Source organism: Pristis pectinata, chromosome 3, assembly GCF_009764475.1.
Source record: "Pristis pectinata isolate sPriPec2 chromosome 3, sPriPec2.1.pri, whole genome shotgun sequence".
NCBI lineage: Eukaryota > Metazoa > Chordata > Chondrichthyes > Rhinopristiformes > Pristidae > Pristis > Pristis pectinata.
In genome coordinates this window covers 69,760,187-69,783,148 of record NC_067407.1, presented here as the reverse complement: position 1 = coordinate 69,783,148, position 22,962 = coordinate 69,760,187, and the positions used below count along the sequence as shown (strand labels likewise).

General features: G+C 41.3%; 1 protein-coding gene across 1 annotated transcript in view; it reads left to right on the top strand.

Annotated features, from left to right (window-relative positions):
* The window catches only part of tulp4a (TUB like protein 4a), a 178,179-nt gene that overhangs the window by 126,053 nt on the left and 29,164 nt on the right, over positions 1 to 22,962 (top strand). The window contains 2 exon segments of the mRNA XM_052011964.1: positions 2,196 to 2,339; positions 11,218 to 13,694. Of these exon segments, the coding sequence (XP_051867924.1) occupies positions 2,196 to 2,339; positions 11,218 to 13,694 (2,621 nt within the window).

Sequence of the window (22,962 nt, the reverse complement as noted above, 5' to 3'; positions counted from 1 at the left end):
TTTTGGAAATCTAAAGACACTACACCCACTGGTTCCCCTCAAGTAACTCTCCCTGTGATATCTCCAAAGAATTCCAGTAAATGTGATTTAACTTCCATAAAACTATCTTGATTAGGTTTGATTTATGACTTAAGCTGAGTATAGTTATTTCCTCTGGTTATTGACTATAGCACCTTGCCATCAATAGATGTTCAATTAACTGGCCTATGGTTCCCTGCCTCTGTCTTCCTCTCTTTTTGAACAAGGGAGTCACGCTGGCTTGTTTTCCAATCTTCTGGTACCTTCCATGAATTTAGTGAGTTTTGAAAGATTTCAACCAATGGGGCTACTTTTTCTGCAGCCACTTCCTTTAAAATCCTTGGGTTCAGGTCATCAGTCCTGGCGATTTATCTGCCTTTAGCCCCGTGACTTTCTCTAGTACTTTATCCTTCATGACTGGGGCTTTTACAGTTTCCTCCCTGTTACTTGAAATAAACCCATCTCAATGGTGAAGACTGATGCAAAAATTTATTTAACAAATCTGCCATTCTTTCTTTCCTGTTATTCACCAGCCTTGTTCTCTGGAGGTCCCACACCAACCTAAGCCACTACCTTCCTATAGGTATATCCATACACATTATTTCTGGATGTTTTGATATTACATGATATTAAATGCAACTTTTCTCTCAAACTCAAATTTGAGCTTTCAGTCTTTTGCTGCTAGATCCTAAAATCTTCCAAATCCTCTGGCCTACCACTAGCCATTGCCTCTTCATATGCCCTACTTTTCAAGTTAACACTATTCTTGACCTCCTTTGTTAACTGCAGACTGTGCCTCTTTCTCATGGAATCCCTCTTTCTAATTGGGATAAATTCCTTCTGATTGTTGTGGACCAGCTGTTTGAATATCTACCACTGCTCATATACTAACATGACTCTTGCTAATTTTCCCAGTCCACTGTAGACGACTCCAGTTTCATATCATTAAAGTTGTCCTTATTTAAGATGAAGATGCGGGTTTTGGTCTTAGGTGTTCAAAGTGCATCTGAAATTTTATATTTTGGTCACTACCTGCTAGGGGATCTTTAATCACACGATCTCTTATTAATCCTTATTACTCAGAACCAAAGCTTCGCAAGAAGGACCATCTTTAAGTTAGTCAGATTCTCTGTGGTAATTATCAATTTTAACATATGAATTTAAAATTGATAATTACCATAACATTTAAAATAGGCTCTGTGGAAAAGAGTCTGATTTCACAATAATATCATTCAGTTCATTGATCCATATTTGTGAAATAGAACAGTTGCATTTGCTGCTTGCTAAGTGGTGCCAGATAGTCATCAAACAGGGTGTAACCTTTAGGAGCATTAAATGACACAAGCTTCACAAATTTGCTTTGACATTTAGCAATTAGCAAGTTCACAAACTTGCTAATTTCTTCAACAATGTCAAATAAAAACCGCTGGATTGTTTAGTGTATTCTATTTTCTAGCATAAATTAATATTAAAGGGACAACTTTAAAACCAACTCCTACTGGAATTAATCCTTTCTTAACTTGGTTACAATAAATGATTTTCACAAAGTGTTAAAATGTCCTACTTACCTGGCTAACAGATATTGGTATCTAATACAGATCTTTTAATGTTATTAATTCTGAATTGTTAATCAACTTTCGGATCAATTCATATTTTTAACAGAATAAAGCAGATAAGACTGCACAAGATGCACTAGATCTTCCATGAAAGGAAGGAATGTGCATTGCAGGGCAAGAGTAATGTAGGTGTTTTTAATGTGAAGTGCACTAGGTTGGGGAATGATTTGGACCCTCTTTGGGTTTAAGAAACCAAAGAAACATTAATCCCTATTTCAGAATAGTACATGTGTTGATGAATGCAAATGAGGACTACAGCACAGCATAACACTTAGGATATTTTGAAGGGATGAAGCAGTGACATAACATACAGTTTCTTTTCTGAGGGGTTTGTTCATTCTTATTATGTGTGAATATAAGTTCCTGGTATGAAAAGTAATCATCTCACATAATATTCTTCCATCATGCTCTCACTTCCTACTTCATTTGGTTCTTCTTTCCCAGTTGCTATGTAACTATTGAGTTAATTAAATTTAGCTTCAGTTTAATTTATGCTGTATGCTGATCATTTAAAAGTATGTGGTACACGTGATTTACATCAATATATCCTGTCATTCTCAGTAATCTATAAAACCAGCCTGCTCCATCTTCAGCCCAGACAAATGACCATCTACCTACCAGAAGTGCGCAAGCTGTCAATGGACTTGATCAACATGTCTGTGTTTAATCCCAGCGTTTTCAGTGAAGATGAGGATGATCTTGCAGGTGAGTCCATTCCTGGATTCATACAAGATGTGTAAACTAATAAGGGTTGCAACTTGTTTTATCCCTTGAATATTTTGGTGAAAATTCCATGAATCTTGAAGTCTGCTGATGATTGTAAGCGAGGACTGGGTCCTGCTCCTTCTGTCCGGTTGCATTTCAAACCTGACAATATTACTTTTGTTAGATGTTCCACAGATACAGTAGAATAAGGAAGATATTGCACACAACTGATCTATTATGTATACTTTATTTTCAGTAAAACTCATTTTTTTCCTTTAAAATGCAAACTGCTACATCTAATTTTTGCTTTTAGAATGTATTCTCTGTCCCTATTTTGTCTTCTATCTGCACTGCACTTTCTCTGTAACACTATTCTGCATTCTGTTATTGTTTTCCCTTGTACTACGTCAATGCACTGATGTGATGAAATGATCTGCATGAATGGCATGCAAAACAAAGTTTTTTGCTGTACCTTAGTACATGTGACAATAAAAATAAACCAAACCAATAATTGGTCTTCAGTCCATACTCAAACTTCCTCTAAATGCCATGAGCTCATATGTTGTACACCAGCCTTTTATGTGGCATCTTATTGAATGCCTTCTGGAAATCCAAATACACCACATTTGCAGAGTCCCTTCTATTGACTTTGCTTGTTATATACTCAAAAGTCTAGCAAATATGTCTAACATGATTTGCCTTTCGTAAAACCATGTTAACTAGGTTTGATTGCATTCATCTTTTCTAAATGGCTAGTTATTTCAGTGACTTTTAAAAGGTACCCAAGCCGTTCCACTATCTCCAACGTCATTTCCCTTGGCCACTTGGGATTCAAGCCACCCAGACCTGGCAGATTATCCACTCTAGTGGATGAGATGAAACTTGAAAAGTCAGCCTATCCAGCACATCCAGCCTTTTCAGTTTTCACCCCATTCAAGACCTTCATCCTCTCCACTTCAATCAATGTTTTGTCAGCATCTTCATCCTTAATAAAACACAGATGCATTGTACTCAATGTATTCTAATTTTGCCGCGTGCTTCTAAGCATAACTTGCTTGCTGTGTTTCTAATGGGTCCTACCCTGCCTCTAACTACCACTACCTATTTACGTGCTGGTAGAAAAAAATTGGATTCCCTTTTATGTTGACTTCTGTGTTGCTCTTAGAGTCTGATCTTGTCAGTCTTCCTTTCTTCTTCACTTCCCCTCTCAACACATATTTAGCCTGGTCCTCTCTTCAAACACCCTTTTATTGTTCCATCATAACCTTTATCTCCCTTGACATGAACTCTGGCTTTGGTTCTTTCTATCCTTCCCTATTGTGGGAATGTACCTGAAACATCTCCTTAAAGGTCGCCCATTGTTTTACAGTTTTTTTTCCATTCCATCCTGGACTCTTGACCTCACAATCTACCTCGTTATGACCTTATTGTCTACCTGCACTGCACTGCACTTTCTCTATAACTGTAACATATTATTCTGCATTCTGTTATTGTTATACCTTGGAGTCATATAGCAATACAGCATGGATGAGTCCACGTCGACCATGGTGCCCAATTTCCTGTGTTCCGCCCATATTCCTCTAAGCCCCAACCCTGCATGTACCTGTCCAAGTGCCTAAATAATACTATTGTACCTGCTTCAACCAATTCCTCTGGCAGCTCGTTCCATATATTCACCACACTCTGTGAAGAAGTTGCCCCTCAAGTCCTTTTTTTGTACATCTTTCCCCTCTCACCCCAAGTCTATGCCCCCTAGTTTTGGACTCCTCTATCCTGGGGAAAAGACTACTATCATCTACCTTACCTATGCCCCCTCATGATTTTATAAACCTCTGAGATCACCCCTCGTTCTCCTACGCTCCAAGCAATAAAGACCTGGCCTGACCAACCTCTCCCTATAACTTGGGCCCTCTAGTCCTGGGAACATCCTTGTAAATCTTTTCTGCGCTCTTTCCTATAACAGGGTGACCAAAACTGTACGAAGTACTCCCAAGTGCGGCCTCACCAGTGACTTGTACAACTGCAACATAATGTTCCAATTCCTATACTCAGTGCCCTGACTGATGAAGGCCAGCATGCTAAATGCCTTTTTTACCATCCTGTTTACCTTTGATACCACTTTCAATGAACTATGCACTTACATTCCTTGGTCTCTCTATTCCATTACACTCTCTAGTATTCTACCATTCATAGTACAAGTCCTACGCTGGTTTGACTTTCCAAAATGCATCACCTCATACATCTGTATTGAAATCCATTTGCCACTTCTCGGCCCACTTCCCTAACTGATCAAGATCCCCCTGTAATCTACAATAACCTTCTTCACTGTCAACAACACCTCCTAATTTCGTGTCATCCGCAAATTTACTGATCAAGCCTTGTGCATTCGCATCTAAAACATTTATATAAATAATGAATAACAAGGTCCCAACACTGACCCCTGCAGCACACCACTAGTCACTGGCCTGCATTCCAGGAAACAACCTTCAACCACCACACTCTGCTTCCTACCTCTGACCCAATTTTGAATTCACCTAACTTGCTCTCCCTGGATTCCATGGGACCTACCTTGCAGGACTTTGTCAAAGGCCTTGCTAAAGTCCAAATGGACAACATCCACTGCTCTACCCTCATTTACCTTTCTGATTACCTCTTCAAAAAAAAACTCTAAAAGGTTCGTCAAGCACGACTTTCCACAGACAAGGCCATGCTGATTCCTAATCAGACTCTGTCTATCTAAATGCTGGTGGATCCTGTCCCTTAGAATTCCCTCCAGTAGCTTCCCCATTACTGATGTCAGGCTGATCAGCTTGTATTTCCCTGGCTTGGCCTTGCTACATTTCTTAAACAACAGAACAACATTAGCCAACTTCCAGTCTTCGGGAACTTCACCAGTGGCTGATGATTTAACAAAAAGCTCCACAAGGGCCTCCACAATTTCTCCTCTGGCCTCCTACAAAGTCTTAGGATGCTGGGGATTTATCCACCTTAATGCATTGTAAGGCTGCAAATACCTCCTCCCTGGTAATATGAATGTTCTCCAAAACATCCCTTATCTCTTGAGCAACTATGATTGTCTCCTCACTAAACATGGAGCAGAAATATTCATTAAAAATTCCACCCATCTCCTGTGGCTCAAGACATAGGTGGCTCTGCTGATCTCTAAGGGGACCTACTCTTTCCCTTCCCTTCAAACAGGCTCACTCAGTCAACTTCTGCTAGATCCTACCTAATTCCCCCAAAATTGTCCCTGCTCCAATTCAGGACCCTAACCCATGGACCTGTCCAATCCTTTTCCATCAATGTAATGCACTGTGTAATGAATTGATCTGTATGACCAGTATGCAAGACAGGTTTTTCACTGTACCTCAGTACATGTGACAATAATAAACCAATTAACCAAAATCCCCCTCTCATCCCATTGAGGTTTGTCCCCTCCCAGTTTATACTTCCTGTTCCATGCTTGCTCTTTCTTTCCATTTGAAGAGGGAGTCCCAGAGCCCTGTATGCATGGTCCCCAACTCCTGGATTGTTAAACCTGATTTTTATTTAACATTTGGCACATAACTAACAGGAAACAGATTACAGTAGAATGCCACACAGAGGTGATCAATCCCATTGCTACTCTTTCCCCTGAGTTCCTGTTTCAGGGGCCTGCCTTTTGAGTGTTGGTCCTCAGTTCTCATGGTTGTGGGTTTTGTCCACTAGGTTCTGTCTCTGTCCTAAATTCCCTCCTCATACCCGTCTACCCCTCTAACTACAGCTTATTCATATGTTTTTCATCTGCCATGATGAGTCTGTATTAAACATTAAGCAATGAGCTGCTTCTATCCATTTGATAATTGCCCACTGGCAAACAGTCTTAATGAGATCTGTATTTATTCAACTTTTATACCTGCAATGGTGTAGCAGCTTGTCCTTTATGCAGTGAGTCTCCCCATAAGCAGTTTAACTCCATTCCTTTGCATGTTCGGCTAAAGGGAATAAAGAGGGCCCTTTCTGGTTGTCTGCCAGTGACTAGTGGTTTTCTGCAGAGGTTGGTATTGGGTCCGCTACTTTTCATATTGTATGTTAATGATCTGGATGATGGAATTGATGGCCTTGTGGCCAAGTTTGCTGATGATACAAAGATAGGTGGAGGGGCAGGTAGTGTTGAGGAATCGGAGTCTACAGAAGAACTTGGACAGGTTGGGAGAATAGGCAAAGAAGTGGCAGATGGAATACATCATAGGGAAGTGTACAGTCATGCACTTTGGTAGAAGGAATAAAGACGTAGGCTATTTTCCTAACAGGGAGCGAATTCAGAAATCGGATGTGCAAAGGGACTTGGGAGTTCTGGTGCAGGATTCTCTAAAGGTTAACTTGCAGGTTGAGTCAGTAGTAAGGAAGGCAAATGCAATGTTAGCATTCATTTCAAGAGGACTAAAATATAAAAGAGAGGATGTAATGCTGAGGCTCTATAAGGCATTGGTCAGACCACATTGGAGAGGGTCTAGAGGAGGTTTACAAGAATGACCCAGGAATGAAAGGGTTAATGTGTGAGGAGCATTTGATGGCTTTGGGCCTGTGCTTGCTGGAGTTTAGAAGGATGAGGGGGGATCTCATTGAAACCTACTGAATATTGAAAGGCCTGGATAGGGTGGACAAGGAGAGTATGTTTCCAGTGGTGGGGGAGTCTTAGACCAGAGGGCACAACTTCAGAATAGAAGGGTGTCCCTTTAGAACAGAGATGAGGAGGAATTCTTTAGGCAGAGGGTGGTGAATCTGTGGAATTCATTGCTACAGACGGCTGTGGAGGCCAAATCATTTTGTGTATTTAAAGCAGAGGTTGATAGATTCTTGATTAGTAAGGGTGTCAAAGGTTATGGGGAGAAGGCAGGAGAACGGTGTTGAGAGGGAAAAAATAAATCAGCCATGATCGAATGGCAGAACAGACTTCATGGGCCTAATGGCCTAATTCTGCTCCTATGTCTTATGGTCTTATAGCACTCTGCACCAGCTGTGAACCCTGATAAACCAAGTGATGCTTGCTGCCCAGAAATCCAGGGCACCAAATGAAATAAAACCTGCCAGTTTAATGGAGCATCAGAGCATTTCAAAGTGTTTTGGAGCCTATATTCTTTTGAAATAGGGTTAATGTTGCAGTGTAGAAAAGGCAGACTTCCAGCATGGCATTTTCTCGGTACAACACTTCAGGAGCCTTTGACATCCCAATGTCTGAATCAGAGCTGATAGCTATGGGTTTACAGTTACGATGAGAAACGGGTACACAAAGGAAAAGTTGTATTGACTAGAGTTTAGAAGAATGAGACATGACCTCATTGAAAGAGTCATTGAGTCCCAGAGTCATACAGCACAGAATAGGCCCTTCAGCTGACCATGTCCATGCTGCCCTTTGTACTATGTACACTAATTCCATTTACATGCAATTGGTCTGTAGTTTTCTATACCTAGGTGATTCAAGCTTAAATCAAATCAAATCACTGTCTTTGTAGCCATTATTTTAGGATTCTAGGATACAAGCCAATCAGGCTAGGAGATTTATCAGCCTTTAAACCCATTAGTTTGCTTAATACTATATATGTAGCGATGGTGATGCTATTTAATTTCTCCACAGCATTATTCAGTATTAATGAGGTGTTCATTGTATCTTCTAATGCAAGGACTGGTGCAAAGTATCTATAACCCCTCTGCCATTTCCTTGTTCCCTATATCATTTCCCCAACTTCTCTAGGGGGCCAATATTAACTTGGACCTCACTCTACCTTTCTATGTACTTTGTCTGTGTTTATATTCCTCACTCGTTTGCTCTCGCAGTTTACTGTACCTGTTATCTTTTTTGTCATCCTTTGCTGGATTCTGAACTTATCTCAGTCTGGATCCACTGCCCCTTTTTTGATTCCTTACAAATTTCTCTTTCAACTTAATACCCTCCTTAACTCCTTTGGTTAGCCATGGTTGGTTCTTTGCTCACTGGGATGTATTTTTGCTGAGTGTCATGAGATCGCTCCTTAAATTATCTCACCATTGCTCCTGCCTGTCTTGCTAATCCATCAGCCCAATCTACCTTGGAGAACTCTATCCTCATTCCATTGTAATTCCCTTCAGCTGTTTTTGATGTGTTTCTCCCTCTTGGACTGAGAACAAAATTCTGTTGTGCTATGATCATGACTTCCTGGGGTACCTTTAACTCAGTTCATTTATTACACTTGCTTAATTGCCTATTATTAGATCCAAAACCTAAACACATGGTTCCTCCAGGGCACATTTTGTGTCTTGAAGTCAGTGCAACACAAGAAATGCAAGCAACAGGTATCAGGTGCTCAGTTATGGCTTAAAATCAAAAAAATTAATCACCATTTTGAATCTGATCAGTATTTTGTTTAAAGTAAATGCCTTTAGATCTTTAACATAATTTAGCTCTAATTCAAAAGAAGAAACTAATATTCGCTAACAAATCTGGTCCCTCTGGGTTTTTTTTTCCTCATTTCAGAATTTCATGTGTGGCTTTGGGTACACTAAAAAGCTCTGGCTTCCTTTCTCTGATCCTATATACTCCCTCTATCTCAATGTTCTCCCCTTCGTACCCACTATCTTTGACTTTATTTAATTTTAGGTAGCTTGCTTGTCTAATTAGAGTCGTCAGTCAATATGACAGTCCATTTGTAAAGCAACAAATCTGGGTCTTAGCCGATCTCCTGGTACCTAGCTATTTATTCTTCCTCGAAGAACCTCCTTCCTCAACTTATCCTTGTGGGTCTTTGCTCTCCCACTTCAGCCCCAAGAAGGTATCCTTAACCTTCACACCAGTGGGCAACATAAACTGACAGCTGCAGACTGTTCTATTCCTCTTACTATACTGTACTCAATCATTACAATGTTTGTTTCCTCTCCCCTTACTGGAATCGTTTCCTGTACCATGTTGCTGTGCTCTATTTGCTTTTTCACCTCAGTCTTTGCTCCCATTGATGCTGCCTGCCTATTGGATCTGCAAAGACGGAGGCTGCCCCATTGCTACTTTCTGGATCCTCATCCCTGCTCACTTGTAGTCTCACCCTCCTGTCCCTCTTGACAGACCAGTTGTTTGGGTGTGAATACCTCCTGCAACAAAGTGCCCAGTTGGCTTTTACCCTTTCCCAAATCCATCACACTGACCAAATCTCAGACTCCAATCGTCAGTTTTGAGTTGTATTCCTTCAGCTGCAGACACTTGCTGCAGATGTGATTTGCCGTGGATCCCAATGGTTTCCAACAACTGCAACATATCACTCACCCTGCCTTAATGTAGTTATGTAATTCAGTGTAATGCTGCACTGTTGCCACTACCTAACCAAAGTCCCCACTCGACCGCCTGTACACACCGTGCTGATATATACTTTTGCCAGACCTTGTGCAGAACCCACAAACTTGTATTCTGTGTTCTGGGTCAGCTGACTTTGGTCAACTTGCCCTATCTGATTACCTAAATGCTTTGCAAGCTATTTGTTTAGCATTTTGTATTTCCTCCTGCAAGGGAAAATTACAAGTTTAAAAAAAACTCCCAGTAAAACTAAATTAAGTAATTATTTAAAATGAAACCACCCACTTATCAATATCAATACACTATAGGAACTAAAACACACCGTGCCTTAGCAGAATGCATGGACTGTTCTACTTCACTGTAACCCTAACATCATCCACATCTTTTTGTGAAGACAGATGAAAAGTACTTAATGCTTTAGTCATGACCTCTTTTTGTACTTGAAGCATTTCTTTGATCCTTAATCAGCCCAGTGCTTTTTCTTAGCTAAACTGTTTAAAAGTCATAAAATAATCAGACTCAATTTAATATTGCTTCTTAACCTTTTCTTGTACCCCTTGTCTTATTTTTTTTAATTCCCTTCTGTTTACCAGTTGCATCTTACTAAGGGCTCTCTGTAAACAAATTTTTCACTTGGTCCATGAATCATCCAAAGTAATATATCTTAATTTTATTTTGGTGTGCTGTATGTGATCGGTGAAGTTTCAATGCAGGATTACATTTTTGCCGGTGAATGATTTTCAGCACAGGTGAGATATAACAGGTCAGGCCATCAGTGCCTGTAAGGAACAATATGAAGAAGTTTCCAAGTGGCCCAATGAGATTTGTTTTAGGCTTTTGACCCGAGTTTGGTCAGCTGGGGATGTTCTGAATCTTCGCCATTTTCTTTTGAGAGCTGTTGGAAATGCCAAGGACCAAAAACTAGAAAAATAAAGCAAAGTTCATTGCATTTACAGATATACGATAAAAATTTCTGATCTGCAATTTATGTGAAAGACTATTTTAATGAAGGTTTTATTCCTTTTGAGTCGTGAATCTGTATGATAAAACTCTGTTAAAGCTTTTGACTTATTTGCACATTTAAATTATAATTTTACTTGTTATATAATGTGAATGGAGATCTATAATATTGTCTTGAATTGAATTGTTATGTTTCGTACAGATTTACTGTAAGCTTTTGAAGCTGCAGAGGTTTCATTTTAACTTTCATTTTCAGAGCTTTTTGCAGCAAATTTGTTTTCAGCTTTCCTCTGATAGATTTAGTAGTAGTTGCAATAATTTGTTACTTTATGGACCAAATGTTTACAATGAGTCCTACAGCAACATACAGGTTAAATTTTTTGGTGAAGGAAGATTAACATTCACTTTTATAGTGCCTTTCACGTCCTCAGGATAATTTTTAAGAAGTTCATGCAAGTCCAACTAAAACATCTCCTCTTAAAATTGCAAACTGTACAGAGCAGCTGAAATACCAGTTTAAGGTCATTGCAAAATTAGAAAAAATACACTTTATTTTGGGGTATGGCAAGTACTTGGCTTGTTTTTAATTGCTTTCTTTCTTCTCCTCTACTCCCACAGTGAATGGAACATCTGGAGCTCCTGAAAACAACCCACCTTGCACTGTTAATATTCCCATTGCACCCATCCATAGTTCTGCACAAGCAATGTCCCCTACTCAAAGTATAGGTCTTGTCCAATCATTACTAGCCAATCAGAATGTGCAGCTGGATGTATTAACCAATCAAACTGCCGTTGCAGGAGCAGTGGAACATACTTTGGACAGCTCCAGCCAGTATGCAATTCCCAATAGGTATTCTAATCCAGGACAAGTTATCTTTGGAAGTCTGGAAGCAGGCCGTATGACTGGTGGATCACAGCAGATCTCAGGGATGGTGCAAATTCCTTCTGTGGAGCATGTTGAAAGGGAGCCTGAACACACACAAAAAATCAAACCCTTACGAACAGTGCCACAATTGGTAGAAAGCGATGCAATGGTATTCTGTACAACTCCCGAAGTTCAGTTAGCTAAAATAAACGCACATCCACCTCCTCCATATCCAGGAACTACCACGGCTTCTGCAGCCATTCCTGTCACTGCTCCATCAATGGATATCTGTCTGAAAAAAGCAGATTTTTCTCTCTTTCCTACTGGACACCTGCAAACCCCACTAGGTTATGAAAGAATCACAACGTTTGACAGCAGTGGGAACGTAGAAGAAGTGTGCAGGCCTCGTGTGAGAATAATGAGCAACCAAAACATGTACACCCTTCCAGGCCCAGGGCAGTCATCATTACGCTTGCCTTCAGCAGATGCAAAGAAAGTACAGCAGGTATATGGGACACTCAATAGGCTAAATGTGGCTCACTGTGTTATTCCAAGTGGGGATCCACCACCTTATCCTGATGCAACTATTAGAAGGCACCGTATTGACAGTAATACACTACAGATGCCGTTGCGAAGAAATAGCAAAGATGCCACAATAAAGGTGTCTCAGCTTCTAGAATCCCAAAGGGTTGTTCAACACGGTCATAAACCAAAAAACAACTCTTCAGTGTCTGCACAGTACCAACAAAACACACTCCGATCTCCCCCTGCTCTCTATACCTGCAGTCAATGTATCAGCAATGGAAGCAACAATGGTAACATTGTTAGACAGGAACTACCTACTGGAACTGGCTCTCAGCACAGCACTGTAATTGTACACTCGTCTAGTACATCGCCACTCTCTTCTCAGTCATCTTATAATCTGCTGAGCCCTCCAGACAGCTGTCATGATAGAACAGAATACATTAATAATGCTTTCACTGAGGACGAGTCCATTTTGCAGCCTTGCCAAATTGAGAAATCCATTCGGCATATTTCATTAAGTAATGATATCACAATGAGCATGAAGCGGCCACCTCCATATCAGTGGGACCCAGCAGGGAGTGAGGAGATTTGGATCCCACAGGAAAGACCAACTCCGATTTCAGCAACAGGGAGTCATAAGCCACCACCTCTCATCCTGGAGCAATCTCATGTGGAGATGTCACATGTATCATTTGTTCCTATTAAATCTCCTACCAGTCCAACAGTTGCTTTCCAATCAAACTATGGACTGACTTTACCATATCCTATAAGTTACACTGCATCTCCTATTGCAGCCTTTCAGGCAGCATTTCCTCCCCCAGAAGCTATAGGCCCACCACCATATCCACAACAAGACCCTTCAGTAGTTGTCCAATCTGGTTATCCAGCTAACATTACCTGTTGTCCATTGCCACCAATGTATCCAACCAGTAACACATTTTCTAGTTTACAACTCCCCCAGCTTGCATTGCACCAGTGGAATGCCTACAGCGCTTGTTCTCCAATGCATAGCTCACAAGGGACTTTGAACTCAAAGCCACACTTACTTGTTGAGAAATCTGGAATGCCTCCATTTCCAGCAGAGCTGCAGGATCATACAGGAACTGAAGTGATTGTGGAAACAGCAGACAATTTCCAAGAGGTTCTCTCTCTGACAGAATCTCCTGTGCCCCAGCGAACTGATAAATGCAACAAGAAAAGTCGTAAACGGTTAGACAGTAGGCCAGAGGAAACAAACATGCAAGCGGTAACTGAAGGGAAGATGAAAAAAGAAGCAAAGGCACTCACAGACTTCAACTCTCTTATTTCTAGCCCAAGACTAGGAAGAGAAAAGAAAAAAATCAAAAGCCAAAAGGATCAGCTGAAATCCAAGAAGCTGAATAAAATGAGTGAGTTTCAAGACAGTTCAGAAAGTGAGCCAGAGTTATTCATTAGTGGAGATGAGCTCATGAATCAGAGCCAGAGCACCAAAAAGGTTTGGAAAACTAAGAGAAACCTAAGGACAGCAAATGAAACAGATGAGCTGAAATGTCGAAGAGCAAATGATAAAGAGGACGGGAAACTGGGCAATCAAGGGTTTGTGTATGTAATGGCTAACAAGCAGCCACTGTGGAATGAGGCAACACAAGTCTACCAGTTGGATTTTGGCGGAAGAGTGACGCAAGAATCAGCTAAAAACTTCCAAATTGAGCTGGATGGACGACAGGTATGATAGCAAATGTAAAAAAAAATCAAGTAGTTGTAGATCTTTTACAGCCAATGACAATAGTTGTTCATTTGTAGGTGCTTTTGCTTAAAGGCTACTTATGCTCATGAGAGGGTGCTGGTTTGGTGTGCTAGAGAAATGGTTCTCTTGAACGTGATGATCATAGAATTGTACAGCAGGGAAACACGCCCTTTCAGCTCACCTCATTAATGCAGACTGTGATGCATGTCTATGCTAATCCTGTTTGCCTGCATTAGGCCCATATCCCTTTGTGCCTTTCCTATCCAAGTACCTATCCTTTTAATATCTCCTCTGGCATCTTGTTCCAGATAAACACCATCCTCTATGTGGGGAAAAACTTGCCCCTCAGATCTCCTTTAAATTTCTCCCCTCTCACATTAAACTTGTGCCTTCTAGTTCTAAACTTCTCTGCCCTGGGGAAAAAAGATTGACCATCAATGTCGCTCGTAATTTTATAAACCTCTAAGATCACCTCTCAGTCTCCTACATTCCAGTGAGAATGAACCTAGCCTGTTCAATCTCTCTTTATAACTACAGCCCTGCATTCCAGGCAAGATCCTGGTGAATCTCTTCTGTACTCTTTCTATTGCTACCACATCCTTCCTGTAGGGTGGCAACCAGAACTGTACATGATGTGGTCTAACCAATGTTTTGTACAGTTGCAACAGGTTAAAAGTGAAGATCAAGATGAGCTGCATGAGCAGTCATGTTTCTCTGCATGTCCAAAAACAGGAGCTTCCCATGTTGATTGCACGAAACAAAAACCTGTTTGTTATAACTCCAATTTTGATATGGAAGATATTTTAAAGAAAATGCTACTTAATGCAAATGTTATAAATGTACATCTAGTGTGAAAATGAATATTCCTGACTTTCTAACTCTTTGCAGAATTTTTTTTAAATTGGTGCGACCTCATTGAGCAAATTTTTAAAAAAAATCATTTTGGCAGTATTCCTAACCCCTAATGGAGTCATTGAAAAAGCAGCTTTCACAGACAAGAGCCTTGCATTTAAAACTTGTAAGGAATTAAGTGAACGCCACAAGTTTGCTCAGTCCTATAATTAATTTAACTCTTCTTAATGCTGTGAATGATTTTAGTTATTCATGTAATCAAACCTCTGCTATCTCATTACAATGTAAATGGTGAATTAATTTATGCAGAATTGAATTTTCAGAATTACTAAGTATATTTTTAAAATGTTTCATTAGTTATTAGTTCCATAGTTTTGAATAGTTAGGGAGCAGAAATGTGCAACTTTTATAGTTATTGGAGCAGAAATGTGCAACTTTTCAGTGTGTAGTGCAGATGAGAAGCCTAAACCTATTCGCTGAACTGTTAAAATTATTTCCCTGAGAACTAAATCAAACCCTTGCATCTTACTAAATGGCTTTTTTTTAAAAAAACTCAAGCTTAGCTTGGATAATCACCATAAAGGCCACAGTGAATGCAGTACCTTTGAAAGCTTAAATGGGGAGTTCAACCTAGATAAGTGTGAAGTGGTTCATTTTGGTAGTCAGATATGATGGCAGAATATAGTATTAATGGTAAGATTCTTGGCAGTGTGGAGGATCAGAGGGATCCTGCGGTCCGAGTCCATAGGACGCTCAAAGCAGCTGCACAGGTTCACTCTGTGGTTAAGAAGGCATATACGGTGTATTGTCCTTCATCAATTGTGGAATTGAATTTAGGAGCCGAGAGGTAATGTTGCAGCTATATAGGACCTTGGTCAGACCCCACTTGGAGTACTGTGCTCGGTTCTGGTCACCTCACTACAGGAAGGATGTGGAAGCCATAGAAAGGGTGCAGAAGAGATTTACAAGGATGTTACCTGGATTGGGGGGCATGCCTTATGAAAACAGGTTGAGTGAACTCGGCCTTTTCTCCTTGGAGTGACAGAGGATGAGAAGTGACCTGATAGAGGTGTATAAGATGATAAGAGGCATTGATCGTGTGGATAGTCAGAGGCTTTTTCCCAGGGCTGAAATGGTTGCCACATGAGGACACTGGTTTAAGGTGCTGGGGAGTAGGTACAGAGGAGATGTTAGGGGTAGGTTTTTTTTACTCAGAGTGGTGAGTGCGTGGAATGGGTTACCGGCAACAGTGGTGGAGGCAGATACGATAGGGTCTTTTAAGAGACTTTTGGATAGGCACATGGAGCTTAGAAAAATAGAGTAATTTCTAAGGTAGGGAAATGTTCGGCACAACTTTGTGGGCCAAAGGGCCTGAATTGTGCCTTTTCTATGTTTTCTATGTTTCTATGAAATGATTGTTGAGTGTAGTGAGCACTAATTGCACTGTTAATTGGCTTCTTGCATCAGCAGCAGGCCTGACATTGAAAGGGGCTTATTATTTGAAGGCAACCGGAACCTTTCAAAGGAAAGGTACATTGTGGCTTCAAAAGTAGTGGGAGAATTCAAAATTGAATCCCTAGGGTGAATTAGGAAAGTATATTTCTGCTGGTTGGGGAGGGAAGGTAGGGATCAATTAAACACAAAGGGCGGTTGAAGTTTGGAAACAGTATTGATACTTGGTAAATTTACATGTGGAATTTTAGTTAACCAAAGATATTAAGGGATATGAACAAAAGCGGAAGTTTGAAGTTGGGTTACAGGTCAGCCATATTCATTGAAGGGTTGAGAAACTAGATCTACCTTGTTCTACGGTTTCTGACAGATACTGAATTACTGGATGTCTTGATGGTGAAATACTGGGAGAAGTAGGAACAATCTGCATTCATAGAGAGGGTATGTGGGCATATTTCTTAACAGAAGGTAGTAGGATGTTCACCATCAGGATTGTTGCTTCAAGAATGTGAAGGTAATGCTGAGAAAACTTTAAGATCTGACAGAAGTTATCCATGTGAATAAATCCTTCAAGGGATATATCCTACCAAATGCATCAAAGTGTAATATTACTCAATTTACCGCATCCACATCACCCAAAATCAACAATGTCCATAAATCAGTTCACAACCCTGACGTTCATTTGCTATAACCCTCTCATATTTGGCATTACTGCTACTTTCATGTTGATGGCTCACAGGCACTGGCAGCCATCCAATCAGAAATAATCTCACACCCAAATATTGCCGAGCATTTCTCCCTTTCTTAAAGGACCTGGTATCTGATGCCAGTGCAATAGAGCATCACTGGAGGGACGAGAGAGATCAGTAATGAGGTTATCTGCATATCTATTTCTCCTGCTGCCTCCCTGAGTCCCTTCTACAGAAGATATAAATGCACACTTCTTCTAACTTTTCTCCCTCACCTCTACCAGCCCTTCCCATTTTCATTTCAAATGCACAAGAACAGAAACCTTCCCAGAGAAGGACAAGAAGAAAGTGGTGTAACCAGTAGAGCTGCTGCCTCACAGCTCCAGCAGTCCGGATTAAATCCTGACCTTGGGTGCTGCCTGTGTGGAGTTTGAACGTTCTCTCTGTGACTAGATTTTCCCTGGGTACTCCGGTTTCCTCCTCCATGCCAAAGATGTGTCAGGTTGATAGGTTAATTGGCTGCTGTAAATTTCCTCTAGTGTGCAGGTGAGTGGTAGAATCTGTGGGAGGGGGGTGGAGTTGATCAGAATGTGAGGAGGATACAGAGAGATCAGTTTTGGATTAGGGTAACTGGGTATGCTTGATAGTCAGTGTAACTTGATGGGCTGAAAGGTCTTTTTCCATGCTGTATGACTCTGACTGTATGACAGTGAAAATGGAGAAATAATTTCCTGATTTGATGTTCGGAGTCACCAGTTTGGAGACCAGTGCATGTATTTAGGATAGAGACAAATACCATGTTAAGGTATACAAAACTCAGAATGACTGAAGGGGTTGTCCATTTTCCAGCTTTCCCAAGGAGTGTGCTGAGGACTTTGCAGCATCCTGTAACAGGAGAAGCATGAGGGAGTACATAAAGCTATTAGACTGGAGGTAACAAAAGTCTGTCAGAGAACATGGAGCTATCACACCCAGTGGCACAGGACTAGGAGCCCATCCTTTCTAGCATGTAAAGGATGATTGCCTCCATCACCTGTGGAAACCATGATGTGTCTAGCTAGTGCCTCAGCTTTAATTGCATGATCAGTTTCTGTCCATTCCATCCAGGAATGCCCTGTTCTCGTTACTACCTTCAGGGAGGAAGTACAGGAGCCTGAAAACCCAAACTCAACAATTCAGGAACAGCTTCTTCCCTTCTGCCATCAGATTTCTGAATGATCCATGAACACTACCTCATTATTCCCTTTTTTTTGCACTATTTATTTATTTCTGAAATTTGTAGATTTTTATGTCTTTGCTGCTGCTGCAAAACAACAAATTTCACATCGTATGTCAGTGATAATAAACCTGATTCTGGTTCCAAGTTCTGAGTGCATACTGGAAGCTTTTCAGTTGCTATCATGGATTGGACACTGTGTCTTGGGCATTGCAGCATTCTTCAGATCTGCTCTCTGCAAATCGGTAAGCCTGCTGAGATGGAGAAGCAGTGGCACCATGAACCACTCTACCAGTGTCATTGCTGTTGCCTGCTGCAGCCCAGGGCAAGGTGCCGCCATTTAGAACCAAACTTGAAGCTACTCGTGCATATCCATCTGTAGTCTCCTCAAAAGGTCACCAGCCATGCTGTAGTCACTGGCAAGACACCCCAGGAAAGACAAAGGCACACAGAAGACACATTTAGTGAATAATTTTTGTACGATTTATGTGGTGTCTTACTGAACTCAAAATTGATTGCAGTTCTATGGATTTCTTATTTGTGATGTCAACAGGAAATGGTTAACAGTGATAGAGGAGAGGGACTATCTGTGTTACAAACTTTGCTTGTCTCTCCATTCATCTGCTTGCTGTTGCACTACTTACACCAGCACTAGGCAGCAGACGTATTGCTTAAGGACGCTGATGGTGTGGTCCATTATATTCTTTGTAGCAGTCTGGCTACTATTGTAAGCCTGCTGTGCAAGCATACATAGATTCCAGAGTCAAGTCATGAACCATGTTCAGACTGTAGCGAGCCTTTGACTTGAGCAAAATACAGTTGACACAGAGGACTACCGTACAATGATGGAATAATCTGGATTCACCCGTATACCTGTACCTGCACATTGAGGGCATGAAATTTTGGTTCATGAAAATGGCTGAGTTTACATAAAATGTATGTATGTCATTGTGCATACATTCAGAGATGTCCTTACACAGGCTCCAGTCTGCAATCTCCAAATCTCGTTCTAGTTCCATCTGTTTATCTCTGGCAAGAGGAACTAATTATAAGTGGTTTCTGTTTTTTTGGAACTCAGGTGCCTTGTACAACAATACCTGGAAACTGAAATGTTGCTTACATCTCCAGCAGCATCCCAGAAGAATTCAGGTGGCTAAAAGTTTGGAGCTATAGTTATCCTGACAACAGAGGGAGTGTTGTCCTTGCCCTTCTGTGAGGTTGCAGAGATCAAGGTCACAACCTCAATTGTGAAGTGGAGAACCTTGGAAGGTGTGGCTTCCTGCTTTAATCCTTTCCTTCCCGTCCTCAAGTTTGTTTCACCTTGCAGGGCCTCAATCATGCTTAGTTCCAGAGGATGGCCTAACAGGTCACCCACTTCTGAATGAAACTTGCTTCTACAGAAGTACTTTGGTACCAGTCAGACCACTCCATGTAGATTATTCAACCTTAAGCCAATTGTATAAAATCTCCAAAACCACATACACTTGCACTGCAACTGAAAGGAAAAACACAGCAACAAACTTTAAAATACTTGATGATCCTTGTATACAATGATGAATTCCATTAGACAGGTGGGGAGGTTGGGAAAGGGACTTCATTCTACTCAACGTCATAGAGTACTATAGCACAGAAACAGGCCCTTTGGCCCATCTAGTCCATGCCAACCTGATCTTACTAGTTCCATCTACCTGCACCTGGACCATATCCCTCCAAACCCTTCCAATCCATGTACCTATTCAAACTTCTCTTAAATATTACAATTGAACCCACATCTACCACTCCTGCTGGCAGCTTGTTCCACACTCACACCACCCTCTGAGTGAAGAAATTTCTCCTCCGATTCCCCTTAAATATTTCACCTTTCACCCTCAACATATGATCTCTAGTTCTAGTCTCACCCAACCTGAGGGGAAAAAGCTTGCATGCATTCACCCTTATCTATACTCCCCATAATTTTGTATACCTCTATAAGATCTCCCCTCATTCTCAGCAGTCCAGGGAATAAAATCCTAATCTATTCAACCTTTCCCTATAACTCGGGTCATCAAGTCCCAGCAACATCCTTGTAAATTTTCTCTGCAGTCTTTCAATCTTATTGATATCTTTCCTGTAGGTAGGTGACCAGAACTGCACACAATATTCTAAATTTTGCCTCACCAACGTCTTGTACAACTTCAACATAACATCTCAACTCCTGTAACTCAGTGCCCTGATTTATGAAGGCCAATGTGCCAAATGCTCTCTTTACAATCCGATCTACCTGTGATGCCACTTTCAAGGAATTATGGATCTGTATTCCCAGGTCCCTTTGTTGTACTGCACACCTCAGAGCCCTACCATTCACTGTGCAAGTCTTCCCTTGGCTTGTCTTCCCAAAATGCAACACCTCACACTTGTCTGCATTAAATTCCATTTGCCATTTTTCAGCCCATTTTCCTAGCTGGCCAAGATCATGCTGCAAGCTTTGATAGCCTTCCTTGCTGACAACTACACCCCCAATCTTGGTGTCATCTGTAAATTTGCTGATCCAGTTTACCACATTATCATCTGAATCATTAACGCAAATGATGAACAACAACAGACCCAGCACCAACCGCTGTGGCACATCACTGGTCACAGGCCTCCAGTTAGAGAGACAACCATCTTCTACCACTCTCTGGCTTCTCCCACTAAGCCATTGGCTACTTCATCCTAAATGCCAAGCAACATAACCTTCTGGACTAGACTGCCATGTGGGACTTTGTCAAAGGCCTTGCTAAAGTCCACGCAGACAATGTCCACTGCCCTTCCTTCACCAATCTTCTTGGTAACCTCCTCAAAATTCTATGAGATTGGTTAGACATGACCTACCACGCTCAACGCCATGTTGACTATCCCTAATTAGGCCCTGTCTATCCAAATATATGCTGTCCCTTAGAATACCTTCCAATAACTTACCCAAGACTGACGTCAGGCTCACCAGCCTATAATTTCCCAGTTTATTCTTAGAGCCTTTCTTGAACAACGGAACAACATTAGCTATCTTCCAGTCCTCCGGCACCTCACCCATGGCTAAGGACATTTTAAATATCTCTGCCAAGGCCTCTACAATTTCTTCACTAGCCTTCCACAAGATCCAAGTGGATACCTTGTCAAGCCCTGAGGACTTATCCACCTTAATTCTGTAATCCAGATACGGTCCATGACCTCACTACTCTTTCACCTCAGTTCTATAATCTCTGTCTGTCTCCAGAGTAAATACTTATAAAAACTTCATTTAAGATCTCCCCCATCTCTTTTGGCTCCATGCATAGATGACCACATTGGTCTTTGAGGGCAAATTTTGTCCCTTGCTATCCTTTTGCTCTTAATATAGCTATAGACACCCATGGGATTCTCTTTAACCTTGTCTGCCAGAGCAATCTCATATCCCCTTTTTGCCCTCCTGATTTCTCTTGTGTTCTCTTGCATTTCTTAGACTCTTCAAGTGCCTCATTTGATCCTAACTGCCTATACTTGATATGTGCTACCTCTTTCTTTACCAGGGCCTCAATATCCCTTGATAACTAGGGTTCCCTAAACCTGTTAGCCTTGCCTTTTATTCTAACAGGAGCATACAGATTCTGTACTCTCAATATTTCACTTTTGAAAGCCTCCCACTTACCAAGCATCTCTTTGCTGGAAAACAGCCTTTCCTAATCCATGCCTGCCAGATCCCTTCTGATGCCATCAGAATTGGCCTTACTCCAATTTAGAATCTCAACCCGAGGACCAGTCCTATCCTTCTCCATAATTATCTTGAAACTAAGGGAATTATGATCACTCGATCAAGTGTTCCCCTAGGTACACTTCTGTCACCTGCCCTTATATTTCTTGCAACTGTCTGCTATCTCTCTACAAATTTGTTCCTCTAAATCCCACTGACTATTGGGAGGTCTATAATATAGTCCCATTAACGTGGTCATCCCTTCTTATTCCTCAGTTCCACTCATATTGCCTCAGTAGTCGAGCCGTCCAGTATGTCCTCTCTGAGCACTGCCATGACATTTTTCCTGATGAGTAATGCCACCCCTCCCCCTTTTAATACCTCCCTCTGTTATGTTTAAAACATTGGAACCCCAGAACATTGAGCTGCCGGTCCTGCACCTCCTGCAACCAAGTCTCACTAATAGCTACATCATAATTCTATGTGCCAATTCATGCTCTAAGTTCATCTGCTTTACCTACAATACTCCTTGCATTGAAATAGATGTATCTCAGAACATTAGTCCCACCGTGCTCATCAACCAGTTGATTTCTGTCTTTGCTTGTAGGCTTTGTCTAGTTTCCCCACAGCCACTCCACTTGCTGCCTCGCCACTCTGGTTCCCACCCCTCTGCAACTCTAGTTTAAACCCTTCCCTGAGCAGCACTAGCAAACCTTCCTGCAAGAATCCCCCTCCAGTTCAGGTGCAAACCATCCTATTTGTACAGGTCCTACCTGCCCTGGAAGAGAGCTCAATGATCCAAAAGTCTGAAGCCCTCCCTCCTGCACTATTTCCTTAGCCACGTATTAAACTGCACTATCTTCCTATTTCTTGCCAGACTAGCATGTAGCATGGGTAGCAATCCTGAGATCACCACTCTGGAGGTCCTGTCTTTTAACTTGGCACCTAACTCCCTGAACTCATTTTGCAGGACCTCGTCACCCTTCCTGCCTATGTCATTGGTACTGATGTGGACCACAACTTCTGTTGAGTTGTGCAAGGTGTGAAGATAATATTGGCTAGAATATGTCGTTCAAAGTGTCAATGCTGGAATGTCAGGAATGCATGCAGATTTGCTCATGAATTCCATGCTCTAACCTGCACTGCACTGTCTCTGTAACACTATATTCTGCATTCTGTTTTACTTTTGACAACCTCAGTGTATTTATATATGGAATGATATGTCTGGAAGGCATGCAAAGAAAAGCTTTCCAACATATCTCGCTACATGTGACAATGATAACCCAATTCCAAATGTTGCCAGTCTTTAAGTGCAAGTCCCTTAACTAAGGTTCTGTCTGCATTTTGAACCTA